The sequence below is a fragment of the Erpetoichthys calabaricus genome, chromosome 3, assembly GCF_900747795.2.
Source record: "Erpetoichthys calabaricus chromosome 3, fErpCal1.3, whole genome shotgun sequence".
In the NCBI taxonomy this organism is placed as follows: Eukaryota; Metazoa; Chordata; class Cladistia; order Polypteriformes; family Polypteridae; genus Erpetoichthys; species Erpetoichthys calabaricus.
The window spans coordinates 122,054,279-122,075,750 of NC_041396.2; the positions used below are offsets into that span (position 1 = coordinate 122,054,279).

Here is a 21,472-nt window from a genome sequence, read left to right on the forward strand (position 1 = left end):
AACAGTCTTCAGAAGGCATATGTGTATGTGTCAGTGTCTATTACAGAGGGATAGATTTACACTATTGTTGATTCAAAAAAGAATCATGAGCACATAAAGACAAGTATTACACTTTATTAAGTACGAGCATTGTAACGGTTAAACCTGAAAAGGCCTGTATATTTTTATATATCTAAATAAGCTGTAAACCACCAATATATTATAATCCAAAGGTCAGGTATGCACAGAAGGGTGGGGAGAGTGAATTTCTCTCTCCCAGATAAGAAATGTGAACTTCAGGTTGGAAATATTGGTGGCAACCACTGAACCAGTATTAGGAGGGAATAGGTCTTGTCAAGCGTACATGGTGTATTGGGAAAGATGCTAAGCCCAGTGAGCTAGAAAATACTGGTGGAACCACATGGGGTACAGGATGGTGGGGAATGGAATGTTGGGAGTCAGATGACAGAGACAAATGTGTTAGGAGCATTGTAATAAAAATATGATTTGCCCACCACTGGGCAGTCATTTCACTTGATTTGAGTCCATGCGTGCATCACACAGTAAAGCCTGATTCTGCTGCCTTCCTGAGGCACCATGTGTCTTCTTTTGAAGATTGGGTGCCATACCTTTGCCATGACACTATCTGCACAAGATTTTATGAACAGAAATACAGAGGCCACAAGACAAGATGCAAACCACTAGTTAGCCACAAAAACAGGATGGTCAGATTACAGTTTATGAAAAAGTACTTAAAAGAGCCTGCAGAATTCTGGAAAGAGGTCTTATGGATAGGGGAGACAAAGATGAACCTGTATCAGAGTGATGACAAGAGTAAAGTGTGGAGACAAAAGGAACTGACCAAGATCCTAAGTAAACCACCCTCTCTCTGGAACATGGTGGTGGAGGTTAAGGATGCACCGATACCACTTTTTTGGAAAACGAGTACGAGTACTTGCATTTCAGTACTCGCCGATACCGAGTACTTAATAAAAACATGATTTAAATTTACAGGTAACAGCTTTAGTCATATAATTTAACAAAAACGACAAACTCTCGTCTATCCACTGGGAGGTTAGGCTAATTAGCGACACGGGGCTAACACTGCTTGTCCAAATATCCGTGGTGAAACTAAACGCAGAGGAGGCTTGCAGTAGGCTGTGGATGTGTTTTTTCACGGAGTCGTGTAGTTTAGGCAGCTCCGTGTCAGTCATGTAGCGGCGGCTTGGGACATCATATATCTGGGCTCCAGAACATGGAGGAGACGCAGGAATTCCACATTTTCTACCTCCGAGAGTGGCTGGTCACTCAATGCAATGTACTCGATAATTGCCTGTGTTATTTTCACAGCACGTGGATTGTCTCTGGACATTTTCTCTCGTCTTGCAAGAGTTTGCTGCAGCGTGGGTTGTGTTGGTTTAGAAGCGTGGGTAAACTCTTTGTACTCGTTGTCGTGTTGGGATTTTAGGTGCTTGATTAAATTACTTGTGTTAAATGCGCTACCTTTTGAGCCTCCTCTGGACAATTTCGCTGAGCACAATTTGCAGTCCGCCTTTGTTTTGTCGTCTTCATTCACTTTGAAATAGTTCCACACGGCTGACATGTCTCGCCTCGCCTTCTCCCCGCTCTGAGCTGCAGCCGGGGCCTGGGGGCGGGCACTCGGCGCCTGTGATTAACCCCTTACACGCCGCTCAAACATAGACATTTCTCAGACTGTGGTATCGGTCCCCGGTATCGGGGGACTTTTAACGAGTACGAGTACTTTAGAAAATGTGGTATCGAGGCCGATACCAGATACCCGTTTCGGTATCGGTGCATCCCTAGTGGAGGTGTTATGACTTGGGCATGTACGGCTGCCAGAGGCACTGGTACATCTTCATTGATGATATACTGTTGATGGAAGTTGCACTGTGAATTCTGAGGTGTATAGCAACATCTTACCTGGTCAAGTTCCAGTAAATGCCTCCATACTCATTGAACGGCACTTCATCCTACAAGAAGGTAATGATCCCAAAAAGTTTTTCAAAGCTAAAAAATGGAAAATTCTTGAACGGTGAAGCCAGTCACCCGATTCAAATCCAATTGAGAATACCTTCTGTATGCTGAAGAGAAAACTTAAGGGGACAAACCCTCAAAACAAACGAGCTGAAAATGACTGCATCAGAGGGTTGGCAAAGCATCACCAGAAAAGATACTCAGCATCTGGTGAGGTCTAAGAATCAAATACTTCAAGCAGTTATTGCATGTGAGGGATATGTGACAAAATACCATACAGTGCATCCGGAAAGTATTCACAGCGCATCACTTTTTCTGTATTTTGTTATGTTACAGCCTTATTCCAAAATGGACTAAATTCATTTTCTTCCTCAGAATTCTACACACAACACCCCATAATGACAACGTGAAAAAAGTTTTACTTGAGGTTTTTAAAAATTTATTAAAAATAAAAAAATTGAGAAAGCACATGTACGTAAGTATTCACAGCCTTTGCCATGAAGCTCAAAATTGAGCTCAGGTGCATCCTGTTTCCCCTGATCATCCTTGAGATGTTTCTGCAGCTTAATTGGAGTCCACCTGTGGTAAATTCAGTTGATTGGATAGGATTTGGAAAGGCACACACCTGTCTATATAAGGTCCCACAGTTGACAGTTCATGTCAGAGCACAAACCAAGCATTAAGTCAAAGGAATTGTCTGTAGACCTCCGAGACAGGATTGTCTTGAGGCACAAATCTGGGGAAGGTTACAGAAAAATTTCTGCTGCTTTGAAGGTCCCAATGAACACAGTGGCCTCCATCATCCATAAGTGGAAGAAGTTCGTAACCACCAGGACTCTTCCTAGAGCTGGCCGGCAATCTAAACTGAGCAATCAGGGGAGAAGGGCCTTAGTCAGGGAGGTGACCAAGAACCCGATGGTCACTCTGTCAGAGCTCCAGAGGTCCTCTGTGGAGAGAGGAGAACCTTCCAGAAGGACAACCATCTCTGCAGCAATCCACCAATCAGGCCTGTATGGTAGAGTGGCCAGACGGAAGCCACTCCTTAGTAAAAGGCACATGGCAGCCCGCCTGGAGTTTGCCAAAAGGCACCTGAAGGACTCTCAGACCATGAGAAAGAAAATTCTCTGGTCTGATGAGACAAAGATTGAACTCTTTGGTGTGAATGCCAGGCGTCATGTTTGGAGGAAACCAGGCACCACTCATCACCAGGCCAATACCATCCCTACAGTGAAGCATGGTGGTGGCAGCATCATGCTGTGGGGATGTTTTTCAGCGGCAGGAACTGGGAGACTAGTCAGGATAAAGGGAAAGATGACTGCAGCAATGTACAGAGACATCCTGGATGAAAACCTGCTCCAGAGCGCTCTTGACCTCAGACTGGGGTGACGGTTCATCTTTCAGCAGGACAACGACCCTAAGCACACAGCCAAGATATCAAAGGAGTGGCTTCAGGACAACTCTGTGAATGTCCTTGAGTGGCCCAGCCAGAGCCCAGACTTGAATCCGATTGAACATCACTGGAGGGATCTTAAAATGGCTGTGCACCGACGCTTCCCATCCAACCTGATGGAGCTTGATTGGTGCTGCAAAGGGGAATGGGCGAAACTGGCCAAGGATAGGTGTGCCAAGCTTGTGGCATCATATTCAAAAAGACTTGAGGCTGTAATTGCTGCCAAAGGTGCATCAACAAAGTATTGAGCAAAGGCTGTGAATACTTATGTACATGTGATTTCTCAGTTTTTTTATATTTAATAAATTTGCAAAAACCTCAAGTAAGCTTTTCTCACGTTGTCATTATGGGGTGTTGTGTGTAGAATTCTGAGGAAAAAAAATGAATTTAATCCATTTTGGAATAAGGCTGTAACATAACAAAATGTGGAAAAAGTGATGCGCTGTGAATACTTTCCGGATGCAGTGTATATACTTAAAATACTTAGCATTGCTATGTCCTAAACATTATGGTGCTCTGAAATGGTGGATCCATGTATACAATGTCATTTGTACATGATGTGACCAAAATGTATGCAAATACCCTTAAAATAGTCTGTATTGTGCACTCTAATCACATTGGAAATGCTGGATTTATAATTTTTAACTTTGGAGCATAGGGGTAAATCAAGGAAAAAATGTGTATTTGTTCCAAAAATTATGGAAGTTTGTTCATTCCAAAATAAAATATGAGTCAGTGTTTCTAAAATGTCCACATTGACCATGTATTCATGTGGTTCAGGGCAAAATGCTGCTTTTAATACCAGAAAGCCTGCTCTGATAGAATATGTAATGTGTTAACAGCAGTAAAGATCATAAACATGTAGTTGTAGAGTTGTTAAAATAGCTTAAATCAATGGTAAAATGTAATTAGCAAGTACTACACAGGGCCTGTCAAGCACCAATTAGCACAAGTACTGTGTGAGAAATGTTGTGAATGCACATACACTACAGGTATATGCTTTATGGCATGAGAGAGACAACCCTGATGTTACAAAACCAACTTTAGAGAGTTTTGGTGTAAAAGAGATGTAGTAAATGAAAGCATCCTGAACAATCTTGGCATTTACATATTCCCATGGAACTGATGATGATGTTTGGAATTTCATTTTGTTAGTAGTGATATTAAGCAGTATTTACTTTTCAGAAAATCTTTCACAAGCATAACAAAACAATTTACAGTTACTTGGGTGTAATTTAGGCTGTGCTCTCTATTACATTGGCACTGAAGGAGAATGGATTTGAATTCAATAGATTTAAATAAAAGACAACCATAACTTTCTGTTGTAATCATCTGCAAACAGATATAGACAAACACTTTTATTTATGTTTTGATCATGGGTCTCTCGCCCGATGTGAGAGATGGATGGATATCGTCATTTAGAATACATGCATTTCATGTGTGTTCCGTGTCTACAAAGATCTGGGTAAGTGTAGGATGAATGGAAATGTGAGGCAAGAATGCTGAACACACTGAACACATACTTAAAGCAGAAACGTTTTCCATGTTATACTAATAATGACGTGAAGTGTATAATGTGTGAAGACTTTAGTCCAAATAGCAAATAAACACATGCGCTTTTATTCAAGAATATAACCAAAGATAAAAACGCATTTGATTTACATGTTGCTGTCAATGAGTTACAAACCCAAGCTGAAATGTCATGACGGTGTATGTGCCTTTGATTTCAGTCTGTAACAGCCAATTCAAAGTTTTGCTACCTGTAAAAGATATCGCTGAAGGGATATAAGCAGACAGATTCGATCTCACTGGAATAAAAAAAACTCTTTCAGAAAATAATAAAATATGTGCTTTTATTCAAGAAAAAAACTGAATAACAAAAAATTCAAGTGACAACAAGATACTAAGAAGACATAACTCACCAGCATTTGTGTACTGATTAAACCCCTTCAGCAATATCTTTTACAGGTTGCAAAACTTGACACCGGCTGTTATAGACTCAAAGCAAAGGCTTCTTCATTTTGGGCACATACACTGTCAGCATGGCACTGCCAAATCTAAACACTAGCGTGGCAAATTGCTTGCATACTAAAATGACTTTAGCTGCAGGTGGATGTCCAATTTTACTTACAGTGCCAAGCAGAGTTGTGCTGTGCTGCAGCAGTCTATTAGACAACAAAAGCACTGAGAAGAAGGTGTCTGTTACAGTTCTGCCTTTGTCCAGAAACTGCTCCATAAGCTTTATGACCACAGACTCGGAAAGACTTTGCCTTGGGTTGTAGCTTAAAACACAGTTCTCAACAAAATGTTGCCAGATGTCCGAAATCGCAGCAAATCTGTCGTTTTTCACATATTCTGCACGGGTGTCTTTGTTGTCAAAGCACAAATGCTGTATAGTAGTCTGATAGCGGTCATGGGACATTGTAAATGTGATTGCCAGTACAACAAATAATTCTGAGCAGTCGTCAGCCTCAGCACCAACTGTGGTCATTGCTGCTCTTGTGAAAATAATAGAGATAAATGCCATCAACTCAGAGAGGGAGAGGCAAGTTCGTTGTACCACGTGAATATCACTGACAGAGTAAAACTGAATAATAAAAAAACAAGCGCTCATTTTTTCATCCATCCATCCATTTTCCAACCCTCTGAATCTGAACACAGGGTCACGGGGGTCTGCTGGAACCAATCCCAACCAACACAGGGCACAAGGCAGGAACCAATCCCGGGCAGGGTGCCAACCCACCGCAGGACACACACACAAACACACCCACACACCAAGCACACACTAGGGCCAATTTAGAATCACCAATCCACCTACCCTGCATGTCTTTGGACTGTGGGAGGAAACACGGGGAGAACATGCAAACTCCACACAGGGAGGACCCGGGAAGCGAACCCGGGTCTCCTAACGAGGCAGCAGCGCTACCACTGCGCCACCGTGCTGCCCCGCTCATTTTTTCAAGTAGCCAAAATTTACACCGGGTGTTACAGACTCAAATCAAATGTACGTTTATATTATTATAGTAATAGTAATAGCAGCAGCTCAATACTCAGGAGTGCCGAGACTCGGTACCTTTGGGTTATAAGGAAGCAGTTCTTACCTCTGCACCATTCAAGAATATATTTCAACTTCCTGTCAATTGACATTTGAGCTTGGGTTTTGAACTCATTGAACACAACATGCAAATCAAATGATTTTTTTTCTTTGGTTATATTCTTGAATAAAAGCACACGTGTTTATTTGATATTTGGATTACAGTTTTCACAGATTATGCACTTCACGTCATTATTAGTATAACATGGAAAAAGTTTCTGGTTTAGGTATGTGTTCAGCATTTCTTGCCTCACATTTCCTTTCATCCTACACTTACCCAGATCTTTAAAGACACGGAACACACATGAAATGCATGTATTCCAAATGACACCTCAGGCACCTCACAAGCAAATAAGGAGCCTTGGCTTGAGCTGGGAGAACTTTTTGCCCAAGCTGAGCTCCGCCAAGGCAGGGATGAGATAACAGGCTGTTTGCTGCTTGTGCTGATCGACACATTTACAAAACAAAAGACGCTGATGGAGAGGTGCGAAAAGATTTAAGGTGAGATGGGATTCCGAGTTTTTTCATAGACTTTAGGGATTCTAGTGTTAAGAGACTTTATATGGAAAAGGGTAAAACAGACAAAAGTAGTGAAAAGTACATTTCTTTTGTAAATTATTAAAATTCTAAGACTGTACATACTTTAATAAAATTACGTAATTAGAGCAATTGGAAAGAGAACGTGGAGCCTAACTATTCTAGTTTATTTTCATCTCTGTTCTAAAAATAAATTAGAAAAATACCAGTGCAGGCTGTCTACACTGACTGAGAGATGTTCACTGGAGGGCATGGTTTTATCTATAGGAACCTCCATAGGACATGGCTTTTTAACTAATAACCGCTACATCATTCTGCTTTCAGTTTTCTTTTGTTGTTTCCCATCTCTGGACATATTTGCATTCTATGTAAGATAATTAGGCTGTTAAGTTTTAAATTAATGGGATTGTTTTTATGGTTCTTACTGACCGATACCCTCTTGCTCCATATTTCCTCTAAAAATAGAATAATAGTAGCAAAACTGACAGAAGTGTCAATATGGAGGGGGGAGGGTCAATTTTGTGTTAAAATTATTTTTTTTAAGCTGTTTTCATAGCAGCAAAGGCCATGTACCAATTGTTTGAATACTGTGAGATAACTGAACATAAATACCAAGGTAAATGAAATACTAAGATAGACTTTATTTTATATTGTATATTTATATTTATTTTATTTTTAACACCTGACGAGACATTACTTTTACTTGATTGATCCTATGTGAGGGGCCAAGAAGGTTGGGAACAGTGTGAGTTGGGTGGTGGCCGAAGGCGGGACCTTGGCGATCCGATCCTCAGCTACAGAAGCTGGATCTTGAGACGTGGAATATCACCTCTCTGAAGGGGGAAGGAGCCTGAGCTAGTGTGCGAAGTCGAGAGGTTCCGGCTAGATATACTCGGGCTCACCTCGACGCACAGCTTGAACTCTGGAACCAATCTCCTTGAGAGCGGTTGGAATCTCTACCACTCTGGAGTTGCCCCCGGTGAGAGGCGCCAAGCGGGTGTGGGCATACTTATTGGCCCCCGACTTGGAGCCTGTTCATTGGGGTTTACTCCGGTGGACGAGAGGGTAGCTTCCCTCCGCCTTCGGGTGGGAGGACGGGTCCTAACTGTTGTTTGTGCGTATGCGCCGTTTATACATGAGGCCCCTGTTGATGGTCAGTAGTTGAACATCCTTATATAGAGTTACAGATGTACTGATGTCTCTGCCATTTTTCTTTACTGAAGTGATGCTGCAAACACCATTTCAGGTCTGGTTTCAGGTTTGGAAATCTCCATCTGCAGCTGTCCCAGAACAACCCTGTGATCTGCTTCATCTTTTGCCTGTGCAGTTTAACCACTAACCCTGATTCACAGAGCTTAGCTGGGGTCAGTGGCAATTTGATCTGCCACACGACACTTTATCTCAGCTACACGAGTCTGAAGCTCCAGTGACATCCATGTATCCACTGATATTAGAACTGCAGAGGTAGCAGTGTTTCATTAGTCTCCTGAACCCAAGTGTTGAAAACATCACTAAAGATCCCAAAAATCAGTCTTGGCACTCTCTAGCAAATCCTCTGAAGAGCCAGGTATGTCTGTTTTAGGGCTTCATGTGCTTTGATAAGTTGGATGGTAGGGCGTCTCGTCACCCCGTTCCTCTTATCAATGTAGCACTGGTGCCCAGTGCTAGAATGGACTCTCTTGTCTTTACATGGATTTTTTATGTGGCTCGCTATCCTTAAAAGGAAAATCTGCCATTGCAGGCTCGTAGTTTTTATAGGCTCACCTGCTGCTGGTGATGGAATATCAGCTTATACAATGAATGACTAATACTAGGCTAATGCAGCTTGTCAGCACCGTTACAAGATTAAGAACTGTGAATTTTATTTCCAGTACAATAAATTGAAAGTACAGATTTTCACGTTCACAAGTGCTAGAGACAGAAGAAGGGCTTACTGTAACACCATATTAATCTCTGAAATTACCACTTTTTTGATACCGTGTACATCAGCAAGTTATAGGTACTTTATGATTCCTGATGTCTACCTGTTATAAGACTGCTGCTCATATGCTGCTTACATGTAAGATGGTTATCCACATATTAGCTGCATTGAAGATAACTCACTACAAGTCAAAAAATGCACGTGTTCTGTGTGCCCATAATCAAAATGACAGTTCTTGCATTATTTTTAGGCCTTTCTCTACCTAAAGATACTAATAACTCTTTTACCACTGAACCGTTCATACAGGTAAGTGAAAATACTAAATGTCTTTTTGGACAAGGACTGCAGCAGCATATATGCAACCATGGCAAGATTTTCCCTGAAGTACACAAACGTATAACAAGAAATGTGAGAAAGTTTTCTCCTAAAAAAAAACAAAAACAAAACGGGGGAATTCAAACATGCATTACTTAAGCAAATTTGCATAGTATGAAACACTATGATTGGTAATTGTAAAAGTGGCCCTTCAGGAACACGTGAAGTGTTCTGTATATTACAAAAAAAGTAATGCAGTAACTTAACACTGGTGTCTACAATATTATTACAGAAAAACACTAATGGTATTCTAATAAAACTCACCCTAAATCTTGGCTAGAAGCATCACAACTTCTAGAGCTATCACCAGATCCCATTCTGCGGCGTTTAGGTGCCTGACTGCCATCATTGGAACTCTCACAAACATCATCCTAAAAAGTAATAATAATTACTTAATATATTTTATATATCTTTGCCAAGGTAGATCCTTGACCTCCTGTGCTAAATACATTCAAGACAGGGAATCAGATGACAATCTGTTGTGATTTAATCCCAATTACCAATTATCAGTTAGGTGCCAAGTTATATGGGTTTAAATTAAAAGGAATAATTAATATACAGAAAAGCAAGGCAATTTAAATTAAAAATAACAATACAAATCAATAATATGCAAATATATTAAATGTAAAAGTGACAGGAATCAACAGGAATTAACACTACAATCCCTGAAGCCTATGAAAAAAGTCGAAATCTTGGATCACCTTAAATTCTTTTGCACCTCTCCATCAGCGTCTTTCTTTTGCAAATTTGTCGATCAGCACAAGCCATAATGTGGAGGTTGGGCAAGATCAGAAAAAAAAAAATGTTCAAATGACAGTTCATGTTCAAATGACATAGCGTTTTCAAATTAATTGCGTTCTCATGCATGGATATGTGTGTGTGTGTGTGTGTGTGTGTGTGTGTGCATGAGAGAGGCAGAGACAGATTTTCTTATCATTCAAGTGGTTACTGGAATATAAAACAAACACTTCCACAAAGGTATAATGAAAAAAGTGTGCTTTAATTCAAGAATAAAACTGAATAAAAAAAATTCAAGTAAAAACAAGATACAGTGGAACCTCGGTTCACGAACATCTCGGTACATGTACAAATCGGTTTATGACCAAAAAGTTTGCCAAATTTTTGCCTCGGTTCACGACCACACACTCAGTATACGAACAAGCCAGTTTCCCTTTCGGTTTGTACATGTTCAGTCTCTCCCTGTGCATTTCCTGTGCAGCGAGCAAGAGAGAGAGAGAGAGAGACACACACACACACACACACACACACACAGGCAGCGCGAGAGAGAGAGAGACGCGCACACACACAGGCAGCGCGAGAGAGAGTCGAGCACACACACAGGCAGCACGAAAGAGAGAGACGTGCACACACACACACAGGCAGTGCGAGATAGAGACAGACGCAGACACACAGGCAGCGCGAGAGAGAGAGCTGGACGCATAAGGTAGGAAGGCAGTAAAAGAATGTATTGGGCTTGATTTTGTTTTCACTTCTGTTTACAGCGATCGGTTCGTAGCGTGCATTGTTGCAATGTTACTTTTCTTAGTGGTCTATTAAATTACGGATTTTTTCAAATGTTTATTTTTTTCCCTGTGCTTAAAACTCATTAAAAAAAATTGTTTGCGCTATAGCGCTACCAACCGCTGGCTAAAAACTATTGCAGTGTTAGCTTTCTCTGTTGTTCAAGGTTTTCTCAGTGTTATTCAATGTTTTTACATTTAGTTTACTATTACGCTGTGCATTCTATTGTTTGATTAACTATATTTGTGCTTAAAAACTTAAAAAATATATATATTTACAGACAGTTCGTATGGTCTGGAATGGATTCATTGTATTTACATACAATCCTATGGGGGAAATTGCTTCGGTTCACGACCAAATCGGTTTACGACCAGAGTTTTGGAACGAATTATGGTTGTGAACCGAGGTTCCACTGTACCAAGAAGACATGATTCACCAGCGTTTGTGTGTCTGTTTATATCCCTTCAGTGATACCTCTTACAAGTAGCAAAACTTTACACCGGCTATTACAGACTCAAAGCAAATGTATGTTTTTATTATATAATAGTAATAACAAAAGCTCACTACTCAAAACGGAAAATGCAGGGAATCAAACCTGCAACCTCTTGATTCAGAAGCAGCCATTCTTACCACTATACCAGCCATGCAAATGGAATTTGAGCATTCGGTTTTTATATATTAGCATTAACAGGTAAATTGAAAAATTTCTTTTTCTTTGGTTATATTTTTGAATAAAAGGCGCACTTGTTTTGTTATACCTTTTGTAAAAGTATTTGATATTTGGACTTCAGTCTTCACACATTATACATTAAATGTCAACATTTTATTAATTTTTAGAATAACATGGAAAAATATTCTGTGTTCAATATTTCTTGCCTCACATTTCCTGTCATCATACTTTTACCCATATTGTAGACACGGAATACACATAAAATGCATGTATTCCAGATAACAATAAATTTGCCCTATAGAACTCAAGGCATCTCACACCCAGATAAACAGACTTAAGATGGGAGAACTTCAGCTGCGTTGGTGGAGGGGTGGTTTTGGGGTGGGCTGGGGGGGAATGGGATAGCAGGCTGCTTGCTGCTTGTGCTAATCGACATATTTGCAAAACAAAGACACTGATGGAGAGGTGCGAAGGAATTTTAGGTGGCCCAGGTTTATGACTTTTTTCGTAGGCTTCAGGGATTTTAGTGTTAACATACAAAACGTACCAGAGACAACGAGAAGCGTAAAATATTTTTAATTTCTATGTCCCCCCACCAATTCTGACTACTGGTGGAAAGTTAGATCATATCTTCCAAATTTATATGGATGGCAAAAGCCTCAACATTTAACAGATAAACCTACATCACTACAGGCTGATTTGAGGGTATCAGTTCCGAATGTAGAGTTCTACCTTTTGCGCTTTTATTCTCTTACCAGTCTGAACTAAAGTATTACTCCCTTCTTGGTTACAACTGGGTACTAATTAGAATGAAATTCAGCAGATAGAGATAACTAAAAGATTAGCATCTACAGATGAAAACAACTTGTTACACTGTGCTGTTACATAATACACAACTAGTTACTACAGTACACAACATATTGCACAGTGCTGAAAAAAAAAATAAAGCTAACACAACCAAGTTTTACAAACAAAATAGAGAGAATATTTAATTACAAAGATGGTTAAGAAGGAGGACAATAGTTTAGTACACTGCATACAGTGGAAGAGAATTTAAATAACAAAATTTGGATGCATTTGAAAATTTAGGATAACTCAGTAAGCGTTGAATGAGCTGTTAATCAACATAACCAGCACATCTCCGAGAATGTGTGGGGAAACTGAATATAGATGGAGACAACATCCAAGCTCCACACAAACAGCAATCAAGTGCAAGAATCAAGCCAAGGATGCTAGATATATGAGCCTGCTCCACTACCTACTGTAGCACTGTATCACATGTGAGGAAGAAGGTATTGAATCTGTCTGTCCATCTGTTGTTCTTTGCTAAAAATAAAAAGCTCAAAATTAAGACAGATGTCTTGAAAAAAACAGTCATGTCTTAATAAAATGTAAAAAGTAGTGAACTTTCTACTGTGAAAAGAAGAATAATCCTAAGGAATTTTTGTTAATCTTCCATTTTTTACATTGCCCTACAGAAAATATGAGAAGGAGAATTTCTGTTTTACTACCCAACCAGAGACACCAAATAAACGAAGAAAAATGTGTAAGGTCTGAGAAGAAAAACTGATTGCCTTTGGAAATGGCAGCAATTAATCAAATAGTTTGGAAAGGCTCTAACTTTATTTCCCTTACCTTCCTCTGTAATGGGGGGTTCTGGCCGTTAAAGCACACTTGATGTAGGAAACAGATTAATACTATTTTTTTTTGATAATACCGGTACTATTTTTTTGATGTGGCAGTGTGACATCATCACGGTGAGAAAATGTTCAGCATGTGTTGTAAATTGTACAAAACATCCATTAAATTCCGAGAACACCTTGCCACAATATCTCTGAAAAGGATGGATGTTTAATGATTACATCCATCAATCCAGGGATGCGCCCATTCCAGCATGCACCAGGCGCGAAGCAGAAACAATCCCTGAACAGGGCATCAGCTCATCACAAGGTGAATACAGAAACACACATACACTAGCATCATTTTAGCATCACCAAATCCCCAAACCTACATGTCTTTGGAAGGAACCCGGAGCACACTGTGAAAACCCACCAGGAAAACCTCCAAACTCCAGGCAGGGAACACCAGGGATGTGATTCCCTGAGAGGCAGCAGCGGCACGCCCCCACGTGTAATTATTAACAGTATACATTATTTAAATGAAGTTAACAATTTATCTGTAAAATGTAATATACATACTTTAATGCATTTCATCATGATAGTGATTTCAAGTATAAATCTAAGAACTCCAAATGTGTAGAGAGCTGAAATATCATAAATTTAATGTGTTCTGTATGGTAACTGCTGCTTACTGCTGCTGTCAGTTCAGGAGGAAGCCCCAGAAACACATTGCAATTAACAGCTGGGTCGGTTTAAAGATGATGTTTACACATAACGGCAGGCCATTCCAAAGATAAGGTGCATGGTAAGCAAATGCTCTTTGACCAACTGATTTTTTCCTTAACTGATGCAATGACCAAAAGACCCACATTAAGAGAGCAAAGAGAATGTACCAGAGTGTATGGTTTAATTAGTTCAGCTAGGTAAGGAGGTGCAACTCCATGCATGGCCTTATACATTAAAGGAAGAAGTTTAAAATCAGCTCTTGCTTGTACTGGTAACCAGTGAAGAGAAGCTATAATGGGTATTATGTATGCAATTTTCTTTCGCTTTTGTCAAGATTCTAGCTGCAATACTCTGAAAAAGACTAAGACTTCTAGTAGCACAACTAGGAACACCAGAGAAAAGGGCATTACAATAATCAAATCTAGAAAAACAAATGCATGTATTAATGTTTCAGCATCCTGCAGAGACAGAATATATCAGATTCTTGAAATATTACAAAGATGAAAAATGCTGACTTGGAATTAGCCTTGCTATGACACTGGAGTGTGAGACCATTATCAAAAATTACTCTAAAATTTTTAATGATTAAATTTTCACGGATAGAACAGCCATCAATATTAACAATCAAGCTCTCACACAAGTGTCCATACTTGGATGGTCTAACGACCAATAATTCTGTTTTATCAGCATTTAAGAGCAGAAAGTTCATAGTCATCCATTTTTTAATTTGTGACAGACACGCCTCTAAAATTTATATAAAGCTGCACATTGCCAGCATAACAGTGAAAATTAACACCATATTTACAAATGATGTCACCAAGGGGAAGCATATAGACGGAAAAAAAGCATAAGGCCAAGAACTGAGATTATATGGTTACTTACATGTTGAGATTTGATAAATATGAGTGAAACAATGAAAGTTCTGTCCCCTGGAAGCCAATATACTTCTCCAAGCGAATTAAAAGTATGGTATGTTCTACAGTGTCAAAAGTTGCACTTAAGTCAAGAAGCAGTAACACTTGACATCAAATTCGATTCAAAAATAATCAAAATATCATTGATTATTCTGGTCAAAGCAGTATCTGTAGAAAGGCAGATTGAAATTTGTCAAAAAGATTATTGTAAGACAAGTAGGCATTAAGTTGATCGGTGACAGCCCTTTCAAGTAGTTTAGACATTAAAGAAATATTGCAAATTGGTTGATAATAATTCAAAATCTTCAGATCCAAGTTAGGTTTTTTAAGCAATGGCTCACCAATAAGAAGCTTTAAAAATGGAGGGCATCAGAGCCAATTGAAAGCAACTTATTGATAATATTCAAAATAGGACCAATTAAACAAGGAGCCAGTTCCTTCAAAAATAAGATGGTATCGGGTCTAATATGCAGGTTGTAGGTTTTGAAGCAGTTATCAGGATGGACAAAGCCTCACTGGGAAACTAATTCAAATTGTGAAAAGTTGCAAGAGGTCCGAGCACTGGTGCCTGCATTCATTAAAGTATTAGAGAGATCATGGCCATCATTCTGTGAGGAATGTACACCATTGATTTTATCTCAAATCAAGTCAATCATATTTATGAAAAATCTCAGAAATTCATCAGCATTGAAGGGAGGGCCATGTGTAGCATACTGTATAAGATTGATAACTGTATCAAACAAAAAATGGGGATTATTTCTATTAGTGTTAATCAAATTAGAGAAATTTGCTGTCCTAGTAGCTGAAAGTGCACGTTTATAATTGTTAACACTTTCTATCCAGGGAAGATAAAAACCCTCTTGATTTGTCATACGCCACCTGAGCTCAAGTTTTCTACAAGTCTCTTTGAGTGCATGGATGTCATCAGAAAATCGTGATGAACAATTCTTCCAGATATGTTTTCTTCTTATGAGAAGAGCAACAGACTCAAATAATTTAAGCAATGCATTACTCATATTATCAGTGAGATTATCAAGGGAATCACATTTTGTACTACATGCATCAATTATCTGGCAGATGTTCATTCAATATAGACTAAACATAACTGTCAACACAGCGATAAGTATATGTACCAGGATTAGTACACTTAATTGGAGTACAGAGAGATACATTGAAAAAGACACAGAAATGATCAGTAACTGGAACCTGAAAAATTGATGAAATAGCAATGTCAATACCCTTTCTGAAGAAAAGGTCCAGTATGTTTCCACAGTTATGAGTAGCATCCTTCACACGTTGGGTAAAATCTAAACTCGCAATAAGGTGTAAAAATTTCATTGCTTTAGAATCTGAAGAGTCATTATTGTGCACGTTAGAATCACCCAGTAAAATTACTTTATCATATTTGACAAGAGCAATTGACAATAACTAAAAAAAACTAGGAAATTGGAGTTACGCTTAAGGGGGTCTATAAATAGTTCAAAAACATGTTGTTGTGTTCAGATAACCATTGCTAAGCATTTAAAACCTGAAAAATTTCCAAAAGTGGAATTTGTGTAGGTGAACAACTTAGAAAAGACAGTCACAATTGTACATCCTTTCTTGCCTCGTCTAGCAGGAAAAAGGAACTACAGTAATCCCTCCTCCATCGCGGGGGTTGCGTTCCAGAGCCACCCGCGAAATAAGAAAATCCGCGAAGTAGAAACCATATGTTTATATGGTTATTTTTATATTGTCATGCTTGGGTCACAGATTTGCGCAGAAACACAGGAGGTTGTAGAGAGACAGGAACGTTATTCAAACACTGCAAACAAACATTTGTCTCTTTTTCAAAAGTTTAAACTGTGCTCCATGACAAGACAGAGATGACAGTTCTGTCTCACAATTAAAAGAATGCAAACATATCTTCCTCTTCAAAGGAGTGCGTGTCAGGAGCACAGAATGTCACATAGATAGAGAAAACAATCTCTAGCAAACAAATCAATAGGGCTGTTTGACTTTTAAGTATGCGAAGCACCGCGGCACAAAGCTGTTGAAGGCGGCAGCTCACACCCCCTCCGTCAGGAGCAGGGAGAGAGAGAGAGAGACAGAGTTTGTTTTTCAGTGAAAAATCAATACGTGCCCTTCGAGCTTTTAAATATGCGAAGCACTGTGCAGCATGTCGTTTCAGGAAGCAGCTGCACAAAAGATAGCAACGTGAAGATAATCTTTCAGCATTTTTAGACGAGCGTCCGTATCGTCTAGGTGTGCGAACAGCCCCCCTGCTCAATCCCCATACGTCAGGATCACAGATAGTCAGCGCAAGAGAGAGAGAAAAGTAAGCAATCTAGCTTCTCAGCCATCTGCCAATAGCGTCCCTTGTATGAAATCAACTGGGCAAACCAACTGAGGAAGCATGTACCAGAAATTAAAAGACCCATTGTCTGCAGAAATCCGCGAACCAGCAAAAAATCCGCGATATATATTTAAATATGCTTACATATAAAATCCGCGATGGAGTGAAGCCGCGAAAGGCGAAGCGCGATATAGCGAGGGATCACTGTATACTCTGGAGATGAAGCCTCAATAAGTGTACGTTTCAAAGATGAACTGTCAGGGAAATCATATGTCAGTGTATCATATGTGAAGCCTATGCTTCACCTGCTCAGTGAGGAGGTCCTGTAGCCAGAGGTTAAGGACTCAGAACTCACAAAAAACATTAAAACTATTGTCATCAGCTACTTGAATGACAAATACGATTATACTGCTACTAGCCGATGCCCGCCATAACATACGGCGGTGTAAGAATAGGAACGGAAAACAGTGAGAAAGGAATTCAGAAATCAAGAAGTAATAAATACTTCTTGAAAGATGCAGTGTGCGTGTAGAATTTCCAGCCAAGCAGGATTACATGTGAAAGTGATAAATAAATCATGCTTTCCGAATTTGCGTACTATGGCCATGGCACACTGATAGTTTTGTTGCGTGTATCTTGGACTTCCTGGAAATGTGGACGATAATGTGATCATTTTACCTAAACGTACGTTATTTTCAGCGTTTGCTTGCAGTGCATCTAATAGTTCCACGCGCAGCTCTTGTTGATGTAATCTGAGATAATTGAGACGTGCGCCCTCTGTTTTAACATACGCATCTACGACATACTGTTGGAATAGTTTCCTCACTTCTAATCTGTACATGTAAAATTGGCATTGAGTAAGCCTTATTCACTTGGCGGTTCTTTTATCGGGAACATGTTGTAAATCTTTGTGCCAGACAATGTCTCTGTAAGAGAATAAAAGTGGGTAAACCATAGGATCGCAATTCATATTGAGCGTGGAAATCTGTTTACAGGAGTTGCCTATGGGATAGATGCTAATGTCCCTTTCGGCAGGCATTTTGCCATCTTCTCCGATGAAAATTGCTGCAACATCGGTGTGACATGTCAGGGCATTGTATCGTCGTAAATCCTGCCTAGGGTTTTCCTTGAAAACCATTCGTACAGATGCTGTTGGATTGGACTGAGCGATTACATGCATGTGTTTGTATGATTTAGCGAAGGGGTTGATGGTTCTAAGCATGGAATGTAGCTGGAGAAGTACATTTTCGCCACATGCAGAGTTTGCTTTATTTTGTAAGCGTACTTCAGTAGCTTGCGCTGTGTCAAAAACATAGAACTGTCCATATCCTGGACAGGTAGAAGTGTTAGCGTATAGTGGAGAGATTTGGTGATAAATTTGCCCGTGTATTTTAAAACAGTATGGTACGTGGCCAAGAGGTTGAGTTATCTGTGCACCCATGGAAGCAAACGCTAGAGATGAGTGGTATTCTTGAATGTGTTCACGATAATTTTTAGCTTCTGATGTTTGCCGTGTAAAAAGCTGTTGAAAAGACAGGTGGCTCCCGCAAAGGTTGTAAAGCTACTTTACCGTTGTGGCAGCACCTCGAGTATTTGTTGGATGTACTACGCTCAGCAGGCCAGTATAGTGCATGGCATGGAAGACGACGAATAGGAATCGAGAAATGCCGTGTCGACTGCGTGTGGGTGGGACTGGTTTTGAAGAGGAGCAGCAGGTAGCGTGGGGAAGGGTTTGGAAGAGGACGAATAGGAATTGAGAAATGCCATGTCGGCTGCATGTGGGCAGGACCGGTTTTGAAGTGGAAGCAGGACGAACCAGAAGAGAAATATATATAAGAGATTAATGACCTTCTGAATAGATCATCCCTCCTTGGGCCTCATTTTAAAACATTATGTGAAACCCTGAGAAAGTTTATGCCATGGACGTCACAGCTGTGGCTGAAATAGCGCAAGAAAGCCAGAGCAGTACAGCTACTACACTTCATAGCTCTGTCAATACAGAAGAAGCTGAGGGAAGAGCACCAGCAAAAGCCAAAAAACAAAAGACAAGACTGGGCAGCTTCTTCAAGAAACCCTATTCTGTTGCAGCAATTTACAGACCAACAATCTGTTGATGCTGAACTGGAAAACTACCTCCACGCTCCTTGCATGGAAAGTGAAACTAGTCCTCTGGAATGGTGGAAGATTCATGCAACTGTATTTCCTAAATCAAGCCTCCTGGTTAAGCACTACCTCTGTATCTTTACCACCAGTTCACCCTCAGAAAGGGTTTTTAGTACAGGAGGTAACATTGTAATCTGCAAAAAAAAGCATTAACAAAGCCTGAGACTGTGAACAGTCCAGAGTTTTTAGCAAAAAACCTGTAGTGTATAAATGAAAATGTGTACTGCTTTTATAGGAAAAAAAACAAGAAAAAATCCTATTTTAGATACTGTTCTACCAAAGATTTTTAAGCGATAGAGAGAGGTAGATACATACTGCAACTAGTAATACAGATGTGGTTTACATTGTGTAATGTTTGCAATTTAATATTTTCACTGTTAAACTGTTTTGCACATTGTTTTTCAACATTGATACATTGCCTTGTTAATTTCTGAAAACTTCAAAACTAAAATTAAAAACATTCCATAAATTTTAAGGAAATGTTAAATGTACATAGTTTATGAAACATTTCTTAAAAATTTATCTTATTTGCTTATTAAAATATTTTATTTTAACTTGTTTATTTAGAATATATTAGTATGGATACTGTTTAAAAATGGAAACAGTAATATGAAACTACATCATGATAATCACCAAAATAGAACGAAACAGAAAAAAATATTGTGATAATATTTTTGTCCATATCATCCAGCACTATCCTGACAGCCCAAAAATTGCTCAGGAATGGACTGAGAGCATGACAAAAGATTCAAGGTGTTGACTTGGCATCCAAATTCCAGCAATAAACAATCTGGCAAATCACCATAAGGCAGTGCATCCTAAAAGCCATGCAAAATGAGGCTGTTCAGAGTGCTGTGGAGTGGGACGGACAAAGAGGAGCTCCATTGGCCACTCTCAAATAAAGCAGCAACTGGGATGCTGGGAGTGGGAATTGATAAGGAAATTCAAAATGCCAAAAAGGAAAAAAAAAATGTAGAACTAGCTTGATGATGTGTACACATGGTTGTATTTGTTCAGACGACAGTTTTTTTTTTAATTTGCATATTCAGTTAACTTAGTTGATTGTTGCAGCCATTTGCTTGTGCAGTTTATTTCTCCTGCCTGGAAAGGGACATTACACACCTGTGAGAAGTGGGATGAACCATCCAGTCAAGACAGAGGAAGCAGGGGATGTGAGTATGGCAAAGAACTTTCCCTGCCACCCTGGTCATTACTATAGTTTGAAGAAGAACCTGCTGACATACATGAGGAGCGGAGATCTTAGAGGGAAAGACATAAAGTTCTGAGGTTGAAACTGGGGTGCTATAATGGGACTGGCAGTTGGGAAGCATTTTGGAACAGGTTCAAAGTTATTGCAGAGGCAAATAGTTGGGGGAATTGAGGATAGACCAGTGCAGTAGGTGGCAGCAGTGGAAGGGGAGACTTTGAAAGTACTTGAGGTTGTTCCATGGGGAGATTAAATGGACTTCGGACAACTTTTGAAAGCCACTAAGCATCATTTTAGGCAGACAGAATATTCGGACTGTAAAGGCAACTGCATGAACTTGGCAGCCAGTAGAGCACCTGGAAACTTTCATAGTGGAAGTACAGGAGCTGGTGGGGCAAACCTATGCACACTTTTCCCGCAGGATCTGAGATGAATTGATAGATAGATAGATAGATAGATAGATAGATAGATAGATAGATAGATAGATAGATAGATAGATAGATAGATAGATAGATAGATAGATAGATAGATAGATAGATAGATAGATAGATAGATAGATAGATAGATAGATAGAATTGGTGCGTGACGCATTTCTCCGAGGACTTCAACCTTAAGCCCTGTGCCACCTTGGTAACTTGCTCGACCCGCAACTCTAGGAGAGGTGCTCAAGTGTGCTGTCAAGTTCAAACTGGTGTGTGAGGGGGAATCAACCCATACTGAAGGTTGTGCGAGGGAGCCTGAAAAAAACGTGTCACCAGATGCTGTGTGACCATGTATTTTACCTGGTAGTTGAGGCCACTGGAAGAGCACCTCCACTGGGACTGAATCTTGTTAGAACATCGACTTCCTCCGTTACACCCTCTATCGGCTGTCGCTGCAGCAATGCAGCTGATTTTGTTTTTTTTGCCCAGCAACTTGGCAGGTACTGTGTTTCCCCAAAAACAAGACCAAATCCGAAAATAAGCC

At 39.8% G+C, this 21,472-nt stretch overlaps 1 protein-coding gene across 2 annotated transcripts in view; it reads right to left on the reverse strand.

Annotated features, from left to right (window-relative positions):
- The window catches only part of phf10 (PHD finger protein 10), a 293,499-nt gene that overhangs the window by 266,572 nt on the left and 5,455 nt on the right, over positions 1 to 21,472 (reverse strand). For both annotated transcript variants that reach the window (XM_051924279.1, XM_051924278.1), the window contains exon 2: positions 9,616 to 9,722. In XM_051924279.1, the coding sequence (XP_051780239.1) occupies positions 9,616 to 9,722 (107 nt within the window). The remainder of the gene's footprint in view (positions 1 to 9,615; positions 9,723 to 21,472) is intronic.